Raw genomic sequence first — 20640 nt, 5'->3', positions numbered from 1 at the left:
GTGCTCCAGCTCCGTTACCATGTCCGCCTGGCTGGAGAGCTTCACCTCGACCTCCCTTAGCGCCTTCTCTTGGACCGCCTGCGCCTCGACCATTCGGTTCATCACCGCCCTCATCGGGTCCAACGTGTCCCTCTTCAGTTCGGTGAAGCAGTTCCTAAAAAACTCCATCTGTTGCTCCCTTGGCCAGTGAGCCTCCGCTCCCTGGTCCCTGCAGTCCGCCATGCTTCGCCGCCCGGTCTGGGGTCCCCGCTGCTCCTGCTTCGATCTTTGCCGCTCCACTCGACCACTTCTGGTCCAACTGTCCATACCCTGGGAGGAAAACCTCTTCCTTTCGTCTCCTCCACCGATTCAGGTCGTCAGGTCCCAAAAAAATCCTGCGAAACAGGTCCGTTTGCCGATCCCGGGCGGAAGCGATCCGACCTGCGACCTGCTTCCGCGAGGGCGCCACCGGAAGTCAAAATAGCCTGAATATTCTAACATGTTTCGTTTTTGCCTTGCCAACCAACTCTAGGGTGATCAGTCACCAAACATCTGTAAAGAAAAACTCTCAAAATTTTCACCCGTACTTCAAGGACAGCACCTAGTCTACATTCAGCATCGCCGCCAAAATTTGGGATTTAGTGGAGTGACACATCGAACTAGTGGATCATTCCCGTCATCATCTGCTATATTGGTGCTCTAATGAGATATACCACTTAGCGAGCAGCACAATGGCGCAGTAGTTAGCATTGCTGCCTCACGGCGCCGAGGTCCCAGGTTCGATCCCGGCTCTGGGTCACTGTCCGTATGGAGTTTGTACATTCTCCCCGTGTTTGCGTGGCTTTCACTGCCACAACCCAAGATATGCAGGTTAGGTTAATTGGCCAGGTTAAATTGTCCCGATTGGAAAAAAAGAATTGGGTACTCTAAATTTATAAAAGAAAAAGATATACCACTTATCCTCATTATGAATGAGATTTCTAGCTTGCATTCTTTCTACCTGATGCTTTTACAGTAAGCACAAGACAAACAGCTGACGATATTATACTCCAAAAGTCATCTTCAGATTTGTAAAGCAGCAGGCATCAGAGTAAGTCTACTATATTGGCACTATATAAGTGAAGTCGAAACATTCTGGGTCGTTACCTCTACTTAGCTACCTTACATAAAGACGGTAAAATCAGGAGTAAATGAGTAATTTAATCACTATTAAAACCTCCGTAAAAGTTATATTTTCACTGCATTTCAAAACAAAAGTTAAAATATTTCCAGCTATTCTTATTTGCTGTATTAAGTCAGAACACGGGCAAAATTCTCCGTTTGGGAGACTAAGTGTGGACGCTGGGACTGAATTGTGTATGGTTCGTGTTCCCGTTGGGGGCGCTATTTGAGGAGCAATTCAGAACATGCTAATGCACAAGCAAAAGGAGAAAATAAAATACAGAAATATATGATTAGATTAAATGGAAAATCTGGTCAAAAGGCTGTAATCTAATCAAAAGAGTTCAGATATAACCCTTTCATGGTGGGAGTCGGGTCGTCAGTTGGAGGGTGGGTGAGAGGGGGGTTACTGCGGGATTGGGGTTTGGTCAGGGTGGGTGGAGGCAGTACTATAGTTACGGAGCAAGAAGTAGTGTTAATTCTTCTAACTTTTCCTGGGTAACTATACTGGTAAGACAGTCTGAACTATCTGAAGTTTGCAATTTAAATCATACTTTTGCATAATCCTGATTGCAGGGCAATTGCCAACAGAAGCATGAACTTCCCAGGCAATTGCCGTGCAATACCTACCTTGAAACCTCAAGCTTCCAGGGTGGTGGGGTGTGTCCCAAGTGCACCTTTGGGGCACTCCCTAGTTATGACACCTGTCCAGATGTTACAGGCCATAACGTACAAAGAACTAAAAGGATTTCAAAATTAATCAGTTCTTATCTTTGGAAACAAAATACCAACAGTGAGATACAGTACCACAGAGGGTTAAGGACAGCCCTGCACGTAGCCCTGCTGCACAGCACAGGTTCATACTGTATTGGTGGAAGATCTGGGCGTTCTTTTAAAGGAGTAAAGAGACAAGCCAAAGGAACCACCATGCGCGTAGCCTCGAGTCGACTAGATGGCCACACATTCCAGCTGAACCGAACACCATCACGCTCTTCATTCTGTTGAATGAATTCCTGATATGTTGCCATGACCACTGAGGTGTTCTAGAAAAAAAAAATGACAGAATTGTTACAGTACAGGAGAAGGCCATTTACTGGGTCGTCTCTGTGCTGACACTCCAATTGAGCAATTCACTTTGTGCCATTCCCCTGCAATCCTGCATATTCTCCATTTCAGAGAAAATTTAAGCACAGTGAGTTGCTTTGAATGCATCACATATACATTGCAAATATCAGGTTTGCATGAGTCAAGTCGTCAGTTACATTTTCATATTTAAATATATTATATAGGGTTGGCTGCAGAGAGCTACTCCCTGCCTTTTGCTGCCAACACTGGGGCCTTGGATCCAGCGACATTTCTAGCCCTCGGGTGGGTGTCATACCAGCAGCAGCTATCGTTCCTGGTGGTGTCTCGGTTTAAATCGAGTTGCTGGCCTCTGATTGGTTGGCAGATCTTGGCGGGCAAGCATTCCGAACCAGGGTTCTTAATCCATGAAAGATCCGCTGCTGCCCAGTTACCTGCTTGAATGGCACTTAGTACGGTCGACCTTCCCTAAATGGGGCAACATGGGGCTTTCACCAGCACTCCTTGCCAGGCAAGATGCCAGTCTCCTTCATTCATACCCCATCCCTTGCAGGGTTTTTTGAATATTACTGCCTTATATCTTTCTCAATTCACACATACAGTATGAGGCTGGAGTAGGATACACAGCAATTTTAAACATTCTTCAGGAATTTCTTCAATTTTTGACAAGCTTGCCACACATATGACATTGTGATCTCTACATTAAACAAAGAATATTTTGAAACAATGAAATTCCACAATACATACATACTAAGTTAGTTATTCAAGAAGCTGGGTCATAGCACAACATTTGCTGCATTTGTAGAAGCAAGGTCTGACTGCCTCAGAACAGAAAATTTGAATCAATCCATTCAATTCAAACGGTATGGGACTGGATTGGCTGAATTCCAACATTATACAATTCACAGTTCGAAGTTCAAAAGTTCAGCATCTGGACAGCAAATAGTACTGTATTATTTGATATTGAGCATAATATTGTGAATGTCACAATTACTGTAAATTCTACTAACACACAATATCGTAAGTCTATCTGTATAAGTATATAAAGTGTACAGAAGCATGACAGAAATGTTGAGCTCCCCGTCACCTGTCTCTGGACAGCTCTGTTCTCCCCCCCCCCCTTCCAATCTGAGGTTACAGATTATACAAGTCAGTTGCTCATGAGGTCCCAATGCGCATCTGGAGGTGCTAGATCTGTTCAAAATCTACCCCATTTAGCATGGTGGTAGCGCCACACAACACAACTAAGGATATCCTCAATGTGAAAGTGAAACTTTGCCTCACGTGGACTCTGTGGTGGTCATGATACTGATATGGGCAAATGCATCTGTCACGTGAAGCAGGAAACATTGGTGCGTTCAAGGACAGGATCGAGGCCTAAATGAAGGACAAGGGAATAGAGGACTACAGGCAGGTTGGTGAGGATGAGGTCAAGTAGGTCCCTTACCAGTTGCCACAGTCCCATTCCAGCAGCTATGTCCTTTGGGACTCGCCCAGCTCGGTCTGTACTGCTGCTCCTGAGCCATTTTTGTTGCTGTGCATTGACATATCTTACCCAGAGTACATTACACATCCGTGACACCCTCAGTACTTCCTCCAAGTGATGTTCGGCATGGAGGAGATTCATCAGCTTAGAGTGGGGAGGGGGTGGTATATCGTAATCAACAGGAGGTTTGATGCTGTGAGACTTCACAGGGTCCAGAATCGATACCGAGGACTCCCAGGGAAACTCCCTCCCAAATATGCCACTGCCTTTGCTGGGTGGGATGATGATGGTGGGGTCCGAGACATTCCATGAGTGGGACTATGTCAGACTGGAATATCAGTCCAATAACAATACTACTATGCCATCCCCAGCCCTTAAATGAAATGAAACCTCCCTTTAAATGAAATGAATAACTGGCTTCATGAAAAATGAATGAAATGAAAATCGCTTATTGTCACAAGTGGGCTTCAATGAAGTTACTGTGAAACGCCCCTAGTCGCCACATTCTGGCGCCTGTTCGGGGAGGCTGGTACGGGAATTGAACCCTGCTGCTGGCCTGCCTTGGTCTGCTTTCAAAGCCAGCTATTCAGCCCTGTGCTAAACCAACCCCTACCAGCTGTCATGCAGGGAATTATAATAAAAATTGCTCATGAGATTAGTCTGGTCCTCAGTTCAGATTTTGGAAACGTGATAGGGTGATGAACGTTGTTGCACCAGTTAGAAACATAGAAACGAAGAATAGGAGTAGGCCATTCGGCCCTTTGAGCCTGCTTCACAAAGTTGATGAGGCCATAAGAAGTGCAAATAAACTGGGTTTTGTTTCAAGAGTAATAGAATATAAAAGCTGGGAGGTAATTTTAAAACTATATAAAGCCTTATTTAGACCACACTTGTGTACTGTACTGTGTGCAGTTCTGGTCTCCATACTTAAAAAATATTGGTAAACTGGAGAAAGTGCAGACTAGATTTACAAGCATTCTATAAGAATTGAGAGGCCTAACTATCAAGAAGGATGAAGCGTACTGGATCTATTTTCTCTGTAGAAGAGAAGACAAAGAGGAGAACTAATAAAGTTATTTTAAAATATTAAAGCTCTGAAGTAACATATTCCACCTGTGTGCGAATCCCAGTATAAAGGGGCAAAAACAAATCAAATAAAAAAATCTAGAAAGAATTTCTTTACAGAGAGACTGGTGAGAACGCAGAACTCACTGTCATGTGAAGCAGGAAACATTGGTGCGTTCCAGGACAGGATCGACGCCCAAATGAAGGACAAGGGAATAGAGGGCTCTGGGTGCTGGGGAAATGGGGGTAATTCGAAGAGGAGGTGGTTGAATGTCTTCACAGTTGAGCTGAAAGGCGCATGTGTGTGGGGCAGATTATCTTTAATTACTTATTTGGGTACCTTTGGTTGACCTCCAAGTAATCACAGCTCATTTCTCAGATTATAGAATGCTATTGCACAGAAGACCATTGATCCACTATGCCTGCGTTGGCTCTTGGAAGAAGCTACCATTTAGTCCCACACTCCAGACCTTTCCCAATTGCCCTGTGAAGATTTTCCCTAAACATATTTATCCAATTTACTTTTGAATGTTACCAATGAATCTGCTTCCACCACCTTTTTCAGGCTTTCCAGGCCACAGTGACTTACTGTGCAAAACATGCTTCCTCGGGTGGTCTCTAGTTTTTTTCTTGCCAATCCATATCCTTCTGCCAACTCTTTGTCAAATCTCCTCTTAGTTTTTTCTGCCGCAAGGAGAAAACCCCCAGAGTGACCAGTCTCTCACCATAACTGAAGTCCGTCAGCCCAACGACTATTGCAGCAAATCTATTTGCACTTTCTCGAAGACCTGAACTTTCTTTCTATGGTGCAGTTCCAAGAACTGTACACAATATTGCAGCTGAGACCTAACCAGTATTTTCTAAGGTTTAGCATAACTTCCTTGTTGTCACAAAGTCCATATATTTAAAAAGCCTTCTCAATTTGTCCTGCCACCGTCAAAGATTTTTGTCCCTCTGTTCCTGCAGCCCCTTTAAAATTGTAACATTTAGTTTATATTGACATTCATCAATTCTCGCAACCAAGATGTGTCACTTTATATTTTCCGCATTGAATTTAATCTACCATGGTCCGTAGTGTATACCTGGCTGAAGTCTGCTTCTATCCACTTCATTGTTTATTACGTTTGAGTTTCATGTCATCTGCAAATTTGGAAATTAGATGTCAGATTATTTATATCAAAAACAGCACTGACCCTAATGTCAGCTCCTGGAATCCCACTGTAGATTCCCTCCAGTCTGAAAAACAACCATTCACCACTATTCTTGGCTTTCTGTTCCTTTGCATCCTTCTTTAAATAAGGAGGGCAAAACTTCACACAGTATTCAAAATGTGGTCTCATCAATGCCCTCTATATCTTAAGCATAACATCCTTACTTTTATATTCCATTCCTCTTACAATAAAGGATGACATTCCAATAACCTATTTGATTACATGCTGTACCTGCATATTAATGTTGTTTTGTGACTCATACACTGGAACAGCTAGATCCTTCCGCACCTTGGAATTCTGCAGTCATTCTCCATTTAAGTAATTCTCTGCTTTTTTATTCTTCCAGCCAAAATGACAACTTCTCATTTTCCCACATTATACTCCATCTGCCAGACTTTTGCCCACTCACTTAACCATCTATATCCACCTGTAACCTCCGTACGTCCTGTGCACAACATATTTTCCTACCTATCTTTGTGTCATCTCAAACTTAATTACCATGCCTTCATCATTGATATAAATTGGAAGAAGGTGATACAACTGTGACTCACCTTGTGATATTTTCCTATGCTTAAGGCAGAATATAAATTGTTGTCATTAATTGGAGATGACTCTTAGCGATGAATCAACGGCTGTGGACAATGCACTATGGCTGGTGTGAGGAACAAGAAATTAAGGGGAATTAATTTTTGTTTGGAGAGCGATGGGATCCATCACCCAGTTTTACTACTTTGATAGGAATTATCCAACAGGAAGCGACCAACAAGCCTGAAGCCCAGTCATCTGCCACAAGACAATCCCACTCGTTTTCCCCAAACTTCACTCATCTCGGCCTTTCACTCGGTATCACGCTCCTTCTGAAAAAAGGGGGGCAATGGATCTAAACTAATGACAACCAGCCCCGCTCTCCTTCACATTCACTACACATCAGACCGGGATCGCCTGTGAGCGGACAGCCAGTCACTTAAACACGGCCAGAGCACTGAGAATGCCGGGGTCAGTCACAGTCCACCAACCGCTGGAGGCCAGGGCTCAACCCGGCGGCGGGGAGGGGTGAGGCCGGGGCTCAACTGGGCTACGGAGAGTCAGCGGCTCACATACCTGTGGAGTCCTGGTCCCGATTCCGACAACGACTCTCTCCCTCCGGCAGGGTCCTCTCCCGAGCTCACGCGTCACTACCTCTCCTGACGTCACTGACAGGAAGTACAGCTCAGCATGGAGCAGGCAGTGACACGTCACTGAAGCTTCAGGGAGCATCTGTAAATAAAAATCGCCGGGAGTGTCACAACAGGGAGCGTCTCTAAATACATTTACATCCTTCCAGGCGAAGATGATCGCGTTCATCATCTGGGGTGTTCAGCCGAGTTCCCGGTGGCTACATATGCGGCTGCAAAGGTCGATCTGCCCCCCCCCCCCCCCACCCCAGATGTTTCCGCTGCAAACAGGACAAGATACTTTACAGTTGTACCCTTTATTTTATAGTGTCTCTTTTTTACACAGAGGGTAGTGGGTGCCTGGAACTCGCTACCAGAGGAGGTGGTGGAAGCAGGGACGATAGTGACATTTAAGGGGCATCTTGACAAATACATGAATAGGATGGGAATAAAGGGATACGGACCCAGGAAGTGTAGAAGATTGTAGTTTAGTCGGGCAGCAAGGTCGGCACGGGCTTGGAGGGCTGAAGGGCCTGTTCCTGTGCTGTACATTTCTTTGTTCTTTGTTCTTTGTATTCTTCCTACCAAAATGAATCACTTTAAGTTTTTCTGCCACCTGAGATTTAGGGCGGGATTTTCCTCCCCCTCGGCGGGCGTGATCTGCAGCAGCGGTGGGATCTTTTGGCCCCGCCATTGTCAACGGGGTACGCACCCCTTGTGCGGCAGGGGTGTGCCATCGGCGGGACCGTAAGATCCAACCCCAGCGTGCACTGCCAGAAAATCCTGCCGGTAGATGAATTACAGAATTTTCTAAAACGCAAAAGGAGGGAATTCGACCCATCAAGAGTGCACAGGCTCTCGGATTGAACAATTCACTTAGTGCCATTCTCCTACCCTCTTTCCATAACCCTGCACATTGTTCCTTTTCTTTTAGATGAATCACAGAATTTTCTAAAACGCAAAAGGAGGGAATTCGACCCATCAAGAGTGCACAGGCTCTCGGATTGAACAATTCACTTAGTGCCATTCTCCTACCCTCTTTCCATAACCCTGCACATTGTTCCTTTTCTTTTTTAATATATAAATTTAGAGTACCTAATTTTTTTCCAATTAAGGGGCAATTTAGCGTGCTACTCTACCCTAGCCTGCCATCTTTTTGGGTTGTGGGGATGAGACCCACACACAGGGAGAATGTGCACACTACACACGGACAGTGACCCAGGGCCAGGATTGAACCTGGGTCCTTGGCGCCATGAGGCTGCAGTGCTAACCACCGTGCTGCCACTGCTCCTTTTGAAATAACAGTCTAATCCTCTTTTGCATCCCTCAATTGAACCTGCGTCCACCACCCACTCACAGGCTTGCATTCTGGACCTTAACCACTGTCTCTGTGAAAAAGTAATTTCTCATATCACTTATGCTTCATTTGCAAATTACTTTAAATCTGTACCCTCTCGTTCGCGATTATTTTTGGAGTGGAATCAGTTTCTCCTGATGTTCTCTGTCCAAGCCCCTATCAAATCTCCTATCAGCCTGTTCTTTAAGGAAAACAGTCCTAACTTCACCTGTCTACATTACTGAAGTTAATCTCTGGGATTTTCCCGTGAATTTTTTCTGCACTCTCTCCAATGCAAGGTTCCCAACCCTGACCCTTGGGAACTCCACTGCAAACCTTCCTCCAGCCTGAAAACATCCATTAACCACTACCCTCAGTTTGTTTTGCATTTATGTTGCTACTTTCTCTTTTATTCCATGAATCTGTTGTACGGCACTGCATTAAACACCTTTTGGATGCCATGCACGCTACATCAACAGCATTGCCCTAAACCCTCTGTTATCTCTTCAAAAAACTCCAGCAAGTTAATTAAAATTATTTCAGAAATCAATGCCTAATTAACCCACATTTGTCCATGTGACCTTATTAATTATTGTTTCTAGATATTTCCCTTCCACCCAGGTTAAACTGATAGGCCATAGTTTCTGGGCTTATCATGGGCTTGTGAAGAAGATGTAACAAAGCTACAGAGGGACATAGCTAGGTTAACTGAGTGGGCATAAATCTGGCAAATAGAGTATAATGTGGGACAAATGTGAAATTGTCCATTTTGGCAGGAAGACTAAAAAGGAAGCATATTATCTAAATGGTGAGAGATTTCAGAACTCTGAGGTGCAGAGGGAGTTGGGTGTTCTAGTGCATGGATCATAAAAGGCTAGTATACAGGTACAGCAAGTAATTGGAAAAGCTAATAGAATGTTATCATTTATTGTGAGTGGAATTGATTACAAAAGTAGGGAGGTTCTCCTTCAGTTGTGCAGGGCACTGGTGAGAGCACATCTGAAGTATTGTGTACAGTACTGATCTCCTTCTTTAAGGATGGATGTAAATTCATTAGAAGCAGTTCAGAGAAGGTTTACCAGGAATGGGCGGGGTGTCTTATGAGGAAAGGTTAGATTTGTATCCCCGAGAGTTAAGAAGAGTAAGAGGCGACTTGATCAAAACCTTTACGATCCTGAGGGGTATTGGAAGGATGGATGTGGAGAAGTTGTTTCTTCTTGTCAGAGAATCTAGAACTAAGATCGCTGTTTAAAAATAAGGGGTCGCTCATTTAAGACAGTGATGAGGCGAAGTTCTTCCTCTCAGAGGGTCGTGAGTCTCTGGAGCTCTCTCAAAAGGCAGTGGAAGCAGAGTATTTGAATATTTTTAAGGCAGAGCTGGATAGATTTTTGGGGTAGGCGGGAATGTAGAGCTGAGGTTACAATTAGATCAGCCACGATATTATTGAATGTCGGAGCAGGCACAGGGGGCTGAGTTGCCTACTCCTGTACCGAATTTGTACATTTTCACCCTTTTTTGAACAGGGGTGTAATCTCTTCAATTCTTCAGTACTCTGGCACCACCCCTGAGTTTAAGAAAGACCAGAATATTATGACCAGTGCATCCACGATTTCCACGCTTATTTCCCTACTTGGATGTATCTCATCTGGTCCTGGTGTCTGATCAACTTTTAAGTACAGATGGTTCATCCAATACTTCTTCCTTATCAATTTTAAACCCTTCAAGTGTCTGAATTACATCCTCATTCACCATGGCCTGGGAACATCTTATTTCTTGTTCTGCAAATTATTAATTTAATACCTCCACCCTGCCCTTTGACTCCATGCGTAAATCATCTTTTTGGCCGGCAATTGGCCCTACTCCTTTTACCATCTTAAAAAATTTTTTTTAATGTACTTTATTACAAACATGTGTAAAAATAACAGCAACATATACAAACCCAGCCCACAAACTCAGTCCACAATTTGTACAATTTTCCCCTTTTTCCTCCCTCCCCCTCCACCACTCTCCCCGCGACGGACAGTTCCTCAAACAATGTCATGAACAACTCCCACTGTGTCTCGAAGCCCTCCGCTGATCCCGTCAACTCAAACTTACTCCCACTTGCCAGGATGAGTGCAACTTCAATTGCACACAAGAAACTCAACACTCAGAAACTCCAGGACAAAGCAACCCACTTCATAGGCAGTGTGGTTGTATCTACACCACATGCACTGCAGCAGCTTAAGAAGAAGGCTCACTAACACCGCTTAGTGCTAAGGGGCAAGGCAAAGAGGCAGACCCTAAGAACAACTTCAGCTGGTATAGGGATTGAACCTGTGGTGTTGCCATTATTCTGCACCACACTCTAGCCACCTGATCTAACGGATGCACTTTATCAAGGGTAATTAGGGATTAGTGCTACGTGGTGGCCTTGCTAGCAAAACTCACATCCCATGAACCAATAATCTGGATACCTGCTCATGGATGTTTTGCAAAGCTTCTCTGGAACTGCCGCGGGAGCAAATGCTTTTCTTGAATGAACTGATTGATGATGTTATTTGTGGCATAATTGTTCTCATTCTGCAGTGTGTAGAGTCCTTCTGTCCTATGCCCAGTCTCCACTATCCACTATCCAACATCCTGAGCTGCAGAATGCCTTTAAAAGAGTAGGGGGAGGAGTGCGAGGGGCATGCTGGAGCATGTAGTTTATTCACAATGCTTTTTAGTTTGCTGCAGTTTTGTGGATCAGTGTAGCATAGGAACTGTTTGGGTCATGTACAATCCTGGGAATGAAATGGATGAATCAATTATATGTGCTGCCCGACTTGTTTGGAACTGGCATGGGCAGGTGATGAATCATAGAGTAATCATGGCATAGAAGGAATCAATTCAGCCCATACTGGTTCACTGTCAATCAATCTAGATGCCTGCACCCAAAAATTGGGCATACCAATTTCTAGCCGTTTATCTCTTAAATAATAGATGGTGGGGTGATTGGCATATCTACAATTGACATCTGCCCCGATCTACTGTCAGGAATCTCAAGGCCTTCCCCTCACTCTTCTGTAGTGCTGAAAATGTCAGTCGGCTGCGACTTCTGAAGATTAACCGGACCACCCACCCACCCACCGTCCTTTGCAGGAGCCTCACCAATGGCCTAATTTCTGTGTGTAAAATTTTAACCTGACAGGATTGGATATGCTCAATCCCAATATTTTAAGACCTTGCAACATGCCCCCCTCCCCCCACCAACAATTCTCTCTCATCCATTTAAAATTAAACAAAAACAAACCAGGCCTTTGAGGTTTGTTGATAATGGCCTTTGCCAAGAACATGGGGCAGGATTCTCTGTCGGCCGATGCCGAAATCGGGAAAGGCGATTGGGTGCAGAATCAGTCTTGACGCCGCAGTCATGGCTGGCGCTGGGTTCACGCCAAATCGCTGGTGCCTTGACAGCGGCGTCAATGCGTTCCACTTCGCACAATCAGTTAACGGCGTTTGTATATCATTAGCGGTCCTGACTCGGTATTCTCCGGGGCCTCCTCGATCCTCCGCCTCTGCCAGGGGGAATTCCCGATGGCAAGGTTCACTTATGCTTTTAAAAATCGGGACACAAGTGCCATGACTGATGAGGGAGAGAGAGGAGGTAGGACGTGCAGCGGTATGCCCGTGGGCTGCCGGTCCTGACATTGGCCAAGCTGGCTGGTTGGGGGGCAGTGGGGAGTAACGGTGGGGGTGGGCCATGTGTACCCCCCCCCACAGACCGAGTTGTCCAGACACGGACCGCCATTGCCGCAGCCTGCCAGGCAATCACCTTGCTGCACACCCCACTGACCACCCACTGTAGCCCGTGGTTCTGCAGAGTCACACCAACCGTATGGGTGCCCCCTCCTTACCACCCTCTGCACCCTAGCCTCCACCATCTATCCCACCACCCTGTATTCCACCCACAACCACAACCCTGCATTTCACCCCCCACACACCACCCCTGCACTCCACCCTACGCCATACCACCCCCCAACCGGCCGCCACCCGCCAGCAGGGCATCACGCAGTCCACCCAAGGGCAATGCCCACAGTAGCTCTAACAGGGGGGCGCTGGAAGGGTGCCGTGGAGTGTACTGCTGGCCAGGGCAGCGCCGGCCAATGGTACCGCTGGCAGCAGGGACAGGGCCAGAGGCCCCCATGGTGCTGGGCACTGATGGGGTCAACGGTGCAGAGATGTGGGAGGAGGTGGGGAGGGAGACATGGGGAGGTAGTGTCCGCAATGCCAACCAGGCCACCATGTAACCATTGAACCCAGTTGGGCACGGGGCTACGCACCATGCTAACATGTGTGACTTTCACCCCCCTGCAGACAATGGTGACCTTCCTACTAGTCGCCGCAGCCCTGGGGGTTGCACTGAGGCTGTACGGGCTGTAGTTGCTTGAGGAGGAGGACCATGCAGCAGCGGAGCCTGCCCCAGAGGAAAGGAGTCAGCCAGTGAGAATGGAAAGCCGACTGCCCAACAGGTCGAGGAGGAGGAGGTGCAAGGGAGGCACCACATGAGGCCTCGTGTGTACCAGCAATGCCTGTCATTCAAGGATCTGCTGGACCGGGTATCCTGTTGAATACTCCGGCTGAGCAGGGGAACACTGAGATACACCAGGCGGGAAAATGGGGGAGGACATTCACTCCTGGTGGCCGTCAAGGTGACGGTCACCCTGAACTTTTACGGAATGGCGTTCTTCCAGGCGTCGAGTGGGGACCTTTCCAGAATCTCACAGAGTTTGGTGCACAGGTGCATCTGTGCCGTCACAGAGGCCCTGTATGCCCAATCTGCACAAAACATCAATTTCAAGGTGAACCAAGTCCACCAGGATGCCTGGGCAGCGGGGTTCACCGCCATCGCCAAGTTACCCCGGGGCCAGGGGGCGATTGACAGGATCCATGTCGGCTTATGTGCACCTGCAGATGACAGGCCGGTCTTCACAAACTGAAAGGGGTTCCACTCGATGAACGTGCAGCTGGTGTGTGATCATGAGATGCGTATCATGCACGTGCCACCTGATATCCAAGCTAGGGGGTTGGCTCCTGGGTGACAGGTGTTATCTGCTCCGGTCGCGTTGATTGCGCCTATCCGGAGGCCACAGACCAACGCGGAGACCCACTACAACGACGCACAGGCCGCGACCAGGAGCATGATCGAGGGGATCATCGGCATCCTGAAGATGTGATTCAGGATCCCGGACCGTTCTGGAGGGGCCCCCCAGTACAGCGCTGGGAGGGTCTCTGACATTGTGGCGGCCTGCTGTGTCCTCCACAACATCGTGCAGCAGAGGGGCAATGTGCTGGAGGAGGGAGATGAACGTCAGGACCCGTCCGATGAGGAGGATGCGGGGGAGGGCGAGGATGGACAGGACATAGGGCCCAGGCATGCACGGGAGGCTGCACAACATGTGCACCAGGGCCAAGGTGCACAGGGCGCTCTAACTGCCTCCAGGGTCACTGTGGTAGTCTGTGTAGAGGTATTACGGTACCTGGTAATGCTTGAACACCATTGGTAGATATTGTATGTTTCCTATTGGTCAAGCTGTATGGTAGCTCCGCCCCTGTTAGGCGGGGTATAAGAGTCCGTGCCGCCCCAGCAGCCTTCTTTCTGTACCTGAGCTGCTGGGGGGAAACATCTAGCTTATTAAAGCCTTCAGTTTGACTACAACCTCGCTTCAGTGGTCATTGATTGTGCATCAATTTAAAAAGCTAGATTTAAAAGGTGGAGCTCCGAATCAAGCCGGAGTGTCTGCAACTCAGCCCCCACGCGGCGAACTCAGCGGCAACCTTCAAGCACTGGCTGGCGTGTTTTAAAGGATATCTCGGAACGGCCGAAAACACACCCATGGGAGAACAGAAATTGCAAGTCCTGCACTCGAGGGTGAGCCCGTAAATTTACACCCTCATCGAGGACGGGGACGACTATGACGCAGCAATGGAGCTGCTAAAAGGACATTATATTCGCCCGGTAAACCAGGTCTACGCCCGACATCTGCAAGCAATGAGGCGACAAATCCCTGGGGAATCGCTGGAAGAATTTTACCATGCGCTCCTGGTGTTGGGGAGAAACTGCAGCTGCTTGCAAGTTTTGGCGAGTGACCACACAGAACTCTTGATCCGGGACGCTTTCGTGGCAGGTATGCTGTCCTCCCAAATCCGCCAGCGATTGCTGGAAAAAGACACCCTAGGCCTCAAGGAGGCATGGGCCCTTGCAGGCTCCCTGGATGTGGCCTCCCGAAACTCCCGCGCTTACGTTCCAGACCGCGCGGCAGCCCCCTGGGCAGCGTGGAACCCCTCCGCAGCCGACCCCGAGACATCTTCCATCCCCCCACAAACCTGTGCTGCAAGGCGGCCTGGCAACCCCAGGGGACCCCACTGCTACTTTTGCGGGCAGGCCAAGCACCCCCGGCAGCACTGCCCGGCCTGCGCATCCACTGCAAGGGATACGGTAAAAAGGGCAACTTTGTGGTGGTATGCCAGACCCGTGCAGTCGCCGCGGTCTCCGGTGGCGAATGCGGACCGCCACCACAAACCTCTCCACGGTCCCCATGCGGCCAGCGGGTGCCGCCACCTTCCTTTACCAGGGCCATGTGCGGCCCCCGGGTGCCGCCATCTTGTACCGCGGACGCCACGTTCGATGGATGGGCACCGCCATTTTGTGCACCCCCAGCCATGTGCGACGAATGGGAGCCACCATCTTGGATAGACTCCCAGGACCCCAGCTCGGCTGACCGCACACCGCCCGAAGAGAACACTCAATTGCGGCGATTAGCCTCGGTGACCCTGGACCAGTCCCGGCCTCGAACACTCTCAACTGCTACAACAACAGTACTAATCAACGGGCATGAGACGTCCTGCGTAATCGACTCTGGGACCACGGAGAGCTTCATACACCCCGACACGGTAAGGCGCTGTTCTCTCCTCGTCCACCCCGTTAATCAAAAAATCTCCCTGGCCTCTAGTTTAGGTTTAAACTCCTAGGTTTAGACTTCCAGTGTAATCTCCAAAGTCTAACTTTCAAATTCGGCAGCCCTATACCCCACCTCACCGTCTGCGGCCTCGCGACCCTCAAAGTCGATCCGCCTTTCCTGTTTGCGAACCTCAGCCCGGATTGCAGACCTGTAGCCACCAGGAGCAGACGGTACAGTGCCGAGGACCGGATCTTTATTAGGTCAGAGGTCCAAAGGCTACTGAGGGAAGGAGTCATTGAAGCTAGCAACAGTCCCTGGAGAGCTCAAGTAGTGGTGGTAAAGACCGGGGAGAAGCATAGGATGGTCATCGACTACAGTCAGACCATCAACAGGTTTACGCAGCTGGACGCGTACCCTCTCCCCCGCATATCCTGGTGAACAGGATCGTGCAATACAAGGTCTTCTCCACGGTGGATCTTAAGTCCACCTACCACCAGCTCCCCATCCGCACTAAGTGACCGCAAATACACTGCCTTCGAGGCAGATGGGCGGCTCTACCACTTCTTAAGGGTTCCCTTCGGTGTCACTAACGGGGTCTCGGTCTTCCGCACGAGATGGACCGAATGGTTGACCGGTACGGTTTACGGGCAACATTCCCTATCTCGATAATGTCACCATCTGCGGCCACGACCAGCAGGACCACGACACCAACCTCTGAAGATTCCTCCAGACCGTAAAGATCCTTAATCTTACGTATAACAAGGATAAATGCGTGTTTAGCACTGACCGCCTAGCCATCCTCGGCTACGTAGTGCAAAATGGAGTTATATGCCCTGACCCTGAAGGGCATAAACCCCCTGATAGAGTTCCCCCTCCCTCACTGCTCCAAGGCCCTGAAGCGCTGCCTCGAGTTTTTCTCTTACTATGCCCAGTGGGTCCCCAACTATGTGGACAAGGCCCGTCCCCTGATCCAATCCACAGTTTTTCCCCTGTTGATAGAGGCCCGCCAGGCCTTCAGCCGCATCAAAGCAGACATTGCAAAGGCCACGATGCATGCCATCGACGAGTCCCTCCCCTTCCAGGTTGAGAGCGACGCGTCTGACATAGCTCTGGCGGCCACCCTCAACCAAGCGGGCAGACACGTGGCCTTCTTCTCATGTACCCTCCACGCTTCCAAAATCCGCCACTCCTCAGTCGAAAAGGAGGCCCAGGCCATAGTAGAAGCTGTGCGACATTGGAGGCATTACCTTGCCGGCAGGAGATTCACTCTCCTCACTGACCAACGGTCGGTTGCTTTCATGTTCAATAATGCACTGCGGGGCAAGATAAAAAACAATAAGATCTTGCGGTGGAGGATCGAACTCTCTACCTACAACTACGAGATCTTGTACCGTCCGGGGAAGCTAAACGAGCCTCCTGATGCCCTGTCCGGCGGCACATATGCCAATGCACAAGCGGACCGCCTCCGATCCCTCCATGAGGACCACTGCCACCCAGGGGTCACTCGCTTTTGCCACTTTATCAAGACCCGCAACCTGCCCTAGTCCATCGAGGAGGTCAGGACAGCCACCAGGGACTGCCAAATCTGCGCGGAGTGCAAACCGCACTTCTACCGGCCAGAGAAAGCGCACCTGATAAAGGCTTCCCATTTCTTTGAACGCCTCAGCATGGACTTCAAAGGCCCTCTCCCCTCCACTGACCACAACACGCACTTCCTGAACGTGATTGACGAGTACTCCCGGTTCCCATTCGCCATCCCCTGCCCCGACATGACCGCAACCACCGTCATCAAGGCCCTCCATAGCATCTTTGCACTGTTCGGGTTCCCCGCCTACATACATAGTGATAGGGGTTCCTCCTTTATGAGGGACGAACTGCGTTAATTCCTGCTCAGCGAGGGCATCGCCTCGAGCAGGATGACCAGTTACAACCCCCGGGGTAACGGACAGGTAGAGAGGGAGAACGGAACGGTCTGGAAGACCGTCCTACTGGCCCTACGGTCCAGGAATCTCCCAGTCTCCCGCTGGCAGGAAGTCCTCACGGATACCCTCCACTCCATCCGGTCACTGCTTTGTACTATGACCAACCAAACACCTCACAAACGTCTCCTTGTCTTCCCCAGGAAGTCCTCCTCTGGGGCCTCGCTCCCGACCTGGTGGGCAGCTCCCGGACCCATCCTGCTCCGAAAACACGTGCGGACGCACAAGTCGGACCCGTTGGTCGAGAGGGTCCATCTTCTCCACGCTAAGCCCCAGTACGCCTACGTGGCGTACCCCGATGGCCGACAAGATACGGTCTCCCTACGAGACCTGGCACCCGCCGGATCCCCACGCACACCCCAGCCACCAGTCCCACCCTCGTTCCCACCGGTGCACCTTACAGGAGGATCGGTCCTTCCGCCGGCCCCGTCTAGGCCCCCCCGCCCACCGACGCACCCTGCAGACGCTCCCTTCCCAGGTCAACCGTTTTCCCCACCAGCACCGTCTTGGGGTGTTGAAGCTGCCACAGAGATCGAGGCCACGCTCCCGGAGTCACAAGCTCCTGGAGCCCGAGCCTCCACCGGCGTCACCACCAAAGCTTCGACGATCAGGGCCCCCGATTGACTGATTGCTTCATTTTAAAGTGTATATAGTTAATTGTGAATCTGTAAATAGTTACAAAACGCTGTACGGAGGTATTACGGTACCTCCATAACTATAATTTCTACCACGTTACCATGTTGTAATATCAAGCCACCACCCCCGCCGGACTCTTTTTTTAACAGGGGGTGAATGTGGTAGTCTGTGTAGAGGTATTACGGTACCTGGTAATGCTGGAACACCATTGGTAGATATTGTATGTTTCCTATTGGTCAAGCTGTATGGTAGCTCCACACTGCTAGGCGGGGTATAAGAGCCCGTGCCGCCCCAGCAGCCTTCATTCTGTACCTGAGCTGTTGGGGGAAACATCTAGCTTATTAAAGCCTTCAGTTGGACTACAACCTCGCTTCAGTGGTCATTGATCGTGCATCAGTCATTGACTAGGGGGATTGGCCAGTGGCACGGACATCTAATCCCACCCCCTCCCATGAATTCCCCCTTTGCACCAGCTCCCCCACCCTTGCAACCCTCTCTGTGATTCTTCCCTGCCTCACTCGGGGTTGCGGGCCCTGGATTGGCATAACAGCGGGATGGAGGGTGATGACAACCCGCTCTGCGATGAGTTCTGGTGCTCCATACCATTTGCAAACATGACTCTTGCCCACTTTAGTCCACGTCCAGCTGGGTGATCCATGCAGGCGAGTTGGCCATTCCACCACACAGTCCCACCAAACCCATGGAGTGGCCGATGTGGGGGTGGGGTGGAGGGGGTGGGATGGGGGTGGGGCACAGGAGCAGTGAGTGCTGGCTATACTGGGCCCGTGCCCCAAGCACCCCCTCAATCCCCCAGCATCCCCTTTGCAGTCAGCCCAGCCCATACCTCACACCCATCTGACAGAGCACCAAGGCAGGTTGTAACATAGTGAAACATGTGTTAATTGTGAACATATATATACAGGTTTGTGCCCTAGCCCATATTGCTATCTTATGTGCTGCACCCATGCCAACCTAACTGGTGTCTACCCGTCTGGCCTTATTGGCTCTAACGCTATGTCTAGGTGGATCCCCAGGCAGTATAATAGGAGTGAAGGCGGCCTGCTCTGTGACCTGAGTCCCTTTTGGCAGCTATCCTCTGGGATGACCCGGCCCAGAAGGGCCCGGCTGCTGCTCGAGTGTCCCAGGTGGCATGGTGCCACCCTGCTCTGTCCGCTGCCATGTGATGCGCCAGGGACATGAGGGAGGAAGTAGAGGTGCTGCGCTGTCTTGGCACTTCCCCTCGGGGTGCCCGATGGCCCCCGGGCTACTGCATGTGACTGGGGTGTGAGCGGCGCTAACCCCTGAGGCCCCCCCACCACGTGACCTGCCAGACCTGGAGGATCGCCCCCGATCTGACCAGAGTCTCCATGCTCACGGCCATGGATCACAGGGAGTGGACCACCTCCATCTGAGACTGTGCTACATAACGCTGTGACTGTACCACCACTTTCTGGGTCTGTGCCACATCAACCAGTGACTGTGCCATCTCCCTCTGGAACTGGGCCACCTCCCTCTGTGTCTGTCACATCGGCTAGTGCCCAGGCAATGCTGCCTACACTCTCAGTGATGACTCGCTGTGACTGGGCCAAGCTCTGGAGTGCCACTGCAATGTCCAGGTGGCTCTGGTACATGGCTGCCTCTGACAGGATAGCCTTGTCCTGGGCCTCGGCCACTGTCCACACAGATTGCTCCAGGCCTTGGACATCTTGACCCATGGCAAAAGCCTCCGCCCCCCAAAGCTTCCATCGCAGACACCACCAGTGCGGCATTGGCCTGGGTGGCACGCATGGTCAGCACCACCTCCTCCTCCTGCACTGGGTGGGACTCCTCCAACTGCACCTGCAGGTGCTGGATGTTCACTGACAATCCCCCATGTAGTCCCTGGCTCTCAGCGCCGGAGCAGGGTGGGTGTGGGATGGTGGAGGGTGTTGGAGATAGCAGTGACGGAAAGTCAGTGTCTTCCCCGGACTTGATCTCCGGGGTGTCACGGGATGCAAGTCGAGGGCTCCTGTCCATGTCCTCGCCTTCGCTGCTCCCCACTTGTGGTTGTGGTTGGAGTTGGGGGCAAGGGACACCATTAGGGCCCGCACTATCACCAGCAGCTCCTGCAAGACACAAGTCGACGCATGACTGCATCGCGGGCTGGGGGAGGGGGAGGCTGGGTTGGGGTGTCTAGGAGGGGTGATGGAAGGGGGAATGGGGGTGGCGGTAGTGTGGGAGGAGGAGTGAGAGTGGTGGTGGGGGTGGGGATGGTGTGGATGTGGGGGTGGTGAGGATGTGGGTGGGTGGATGGGTGGTGGTGGTGACGACACTTGTGTCATGAGGAGAACCGTAACTCAGTGGGGTCTCATTTCCTCGCCTGATGCCGACCTCCGCCACGGCGACTGGCCTTTCTTTGGGCCCACCGACATCATCCAGTGCCATCTGTTCCACTGCAATGAGTGGCCAGGGCAACTGGCCATGGCGGCTGGTATGGGTGCTGGCATGTGGTGCACGGTGGGGGTTTGGTTGCCATCCGGGTGGTTGGGGTTATGGGTGTGTGGGACGAGGGTTTGTGTTAGGGGCACAGTGCTGTCTATTCACCCTGGCTGCCCTGAGGAGGTTGTGCAGTTTCTTCGTCACTGTTG

At 50.3% G+C, this 20640-nt stretch overlaps 1 protein-coding gene across 3 annotated transcripts in view; it reads right to left on the bottom strand.

The window, feature by feature from the left end:
* LOC140423147 (protein transport protein Sec23A) overlaps positions 1–7191 on the bottom strand; it is a 95588-nt gene extending 88397 nt beyond the window's left edge. Inside the window, exons 1-2 of one of the 3 annotated variants that reach the window (XM_072507755.1) lie at positions 7087–7191; positions 1948–2183 (exon numbers count right to left, since the gene is read on the bottom strand). In XM_072507755.1, the coding sequence (XP_072363856.1) occupies positions 1948–2168 (221 nt within the window). In that variant the 5' untranslated portion in view covers positions 2169–2183; positions 7087–7191. Of the gene's footprint in view, positions 1–1947; positions 2184–5856; positions 5911–6536; positions 6709–7086 lie in introns of those variants that run through there. The other 2 variants (XM_072507756.1, XM_072507754.1) reach the window with 2 other exon arrangements.
* Between the last annotated feature and the right edge of the window lie 13449 nt (positions 7192–20640).

Source organism: Scyliorhinus torazame, chromosome 1, assembly GCF_047496885.1.
Source record: "Scyliorhinus torazame isolate Kashiwa2021f chromosome 1, sScyTor2.1, whole genome shotgun sequence".
Taxonomy (NCBI): Eukaryota; Metazoa; Chordata; class Chondrichthyes; order Carcharhiniformes; family Scyliorhinidae; genus Scyliorhinus; species Scyliorhinus torazame.
Note: the sequence above shows the minus strand (reverse complement) of the source record. Positions and strands in the feature narration are given on the sequence as shown.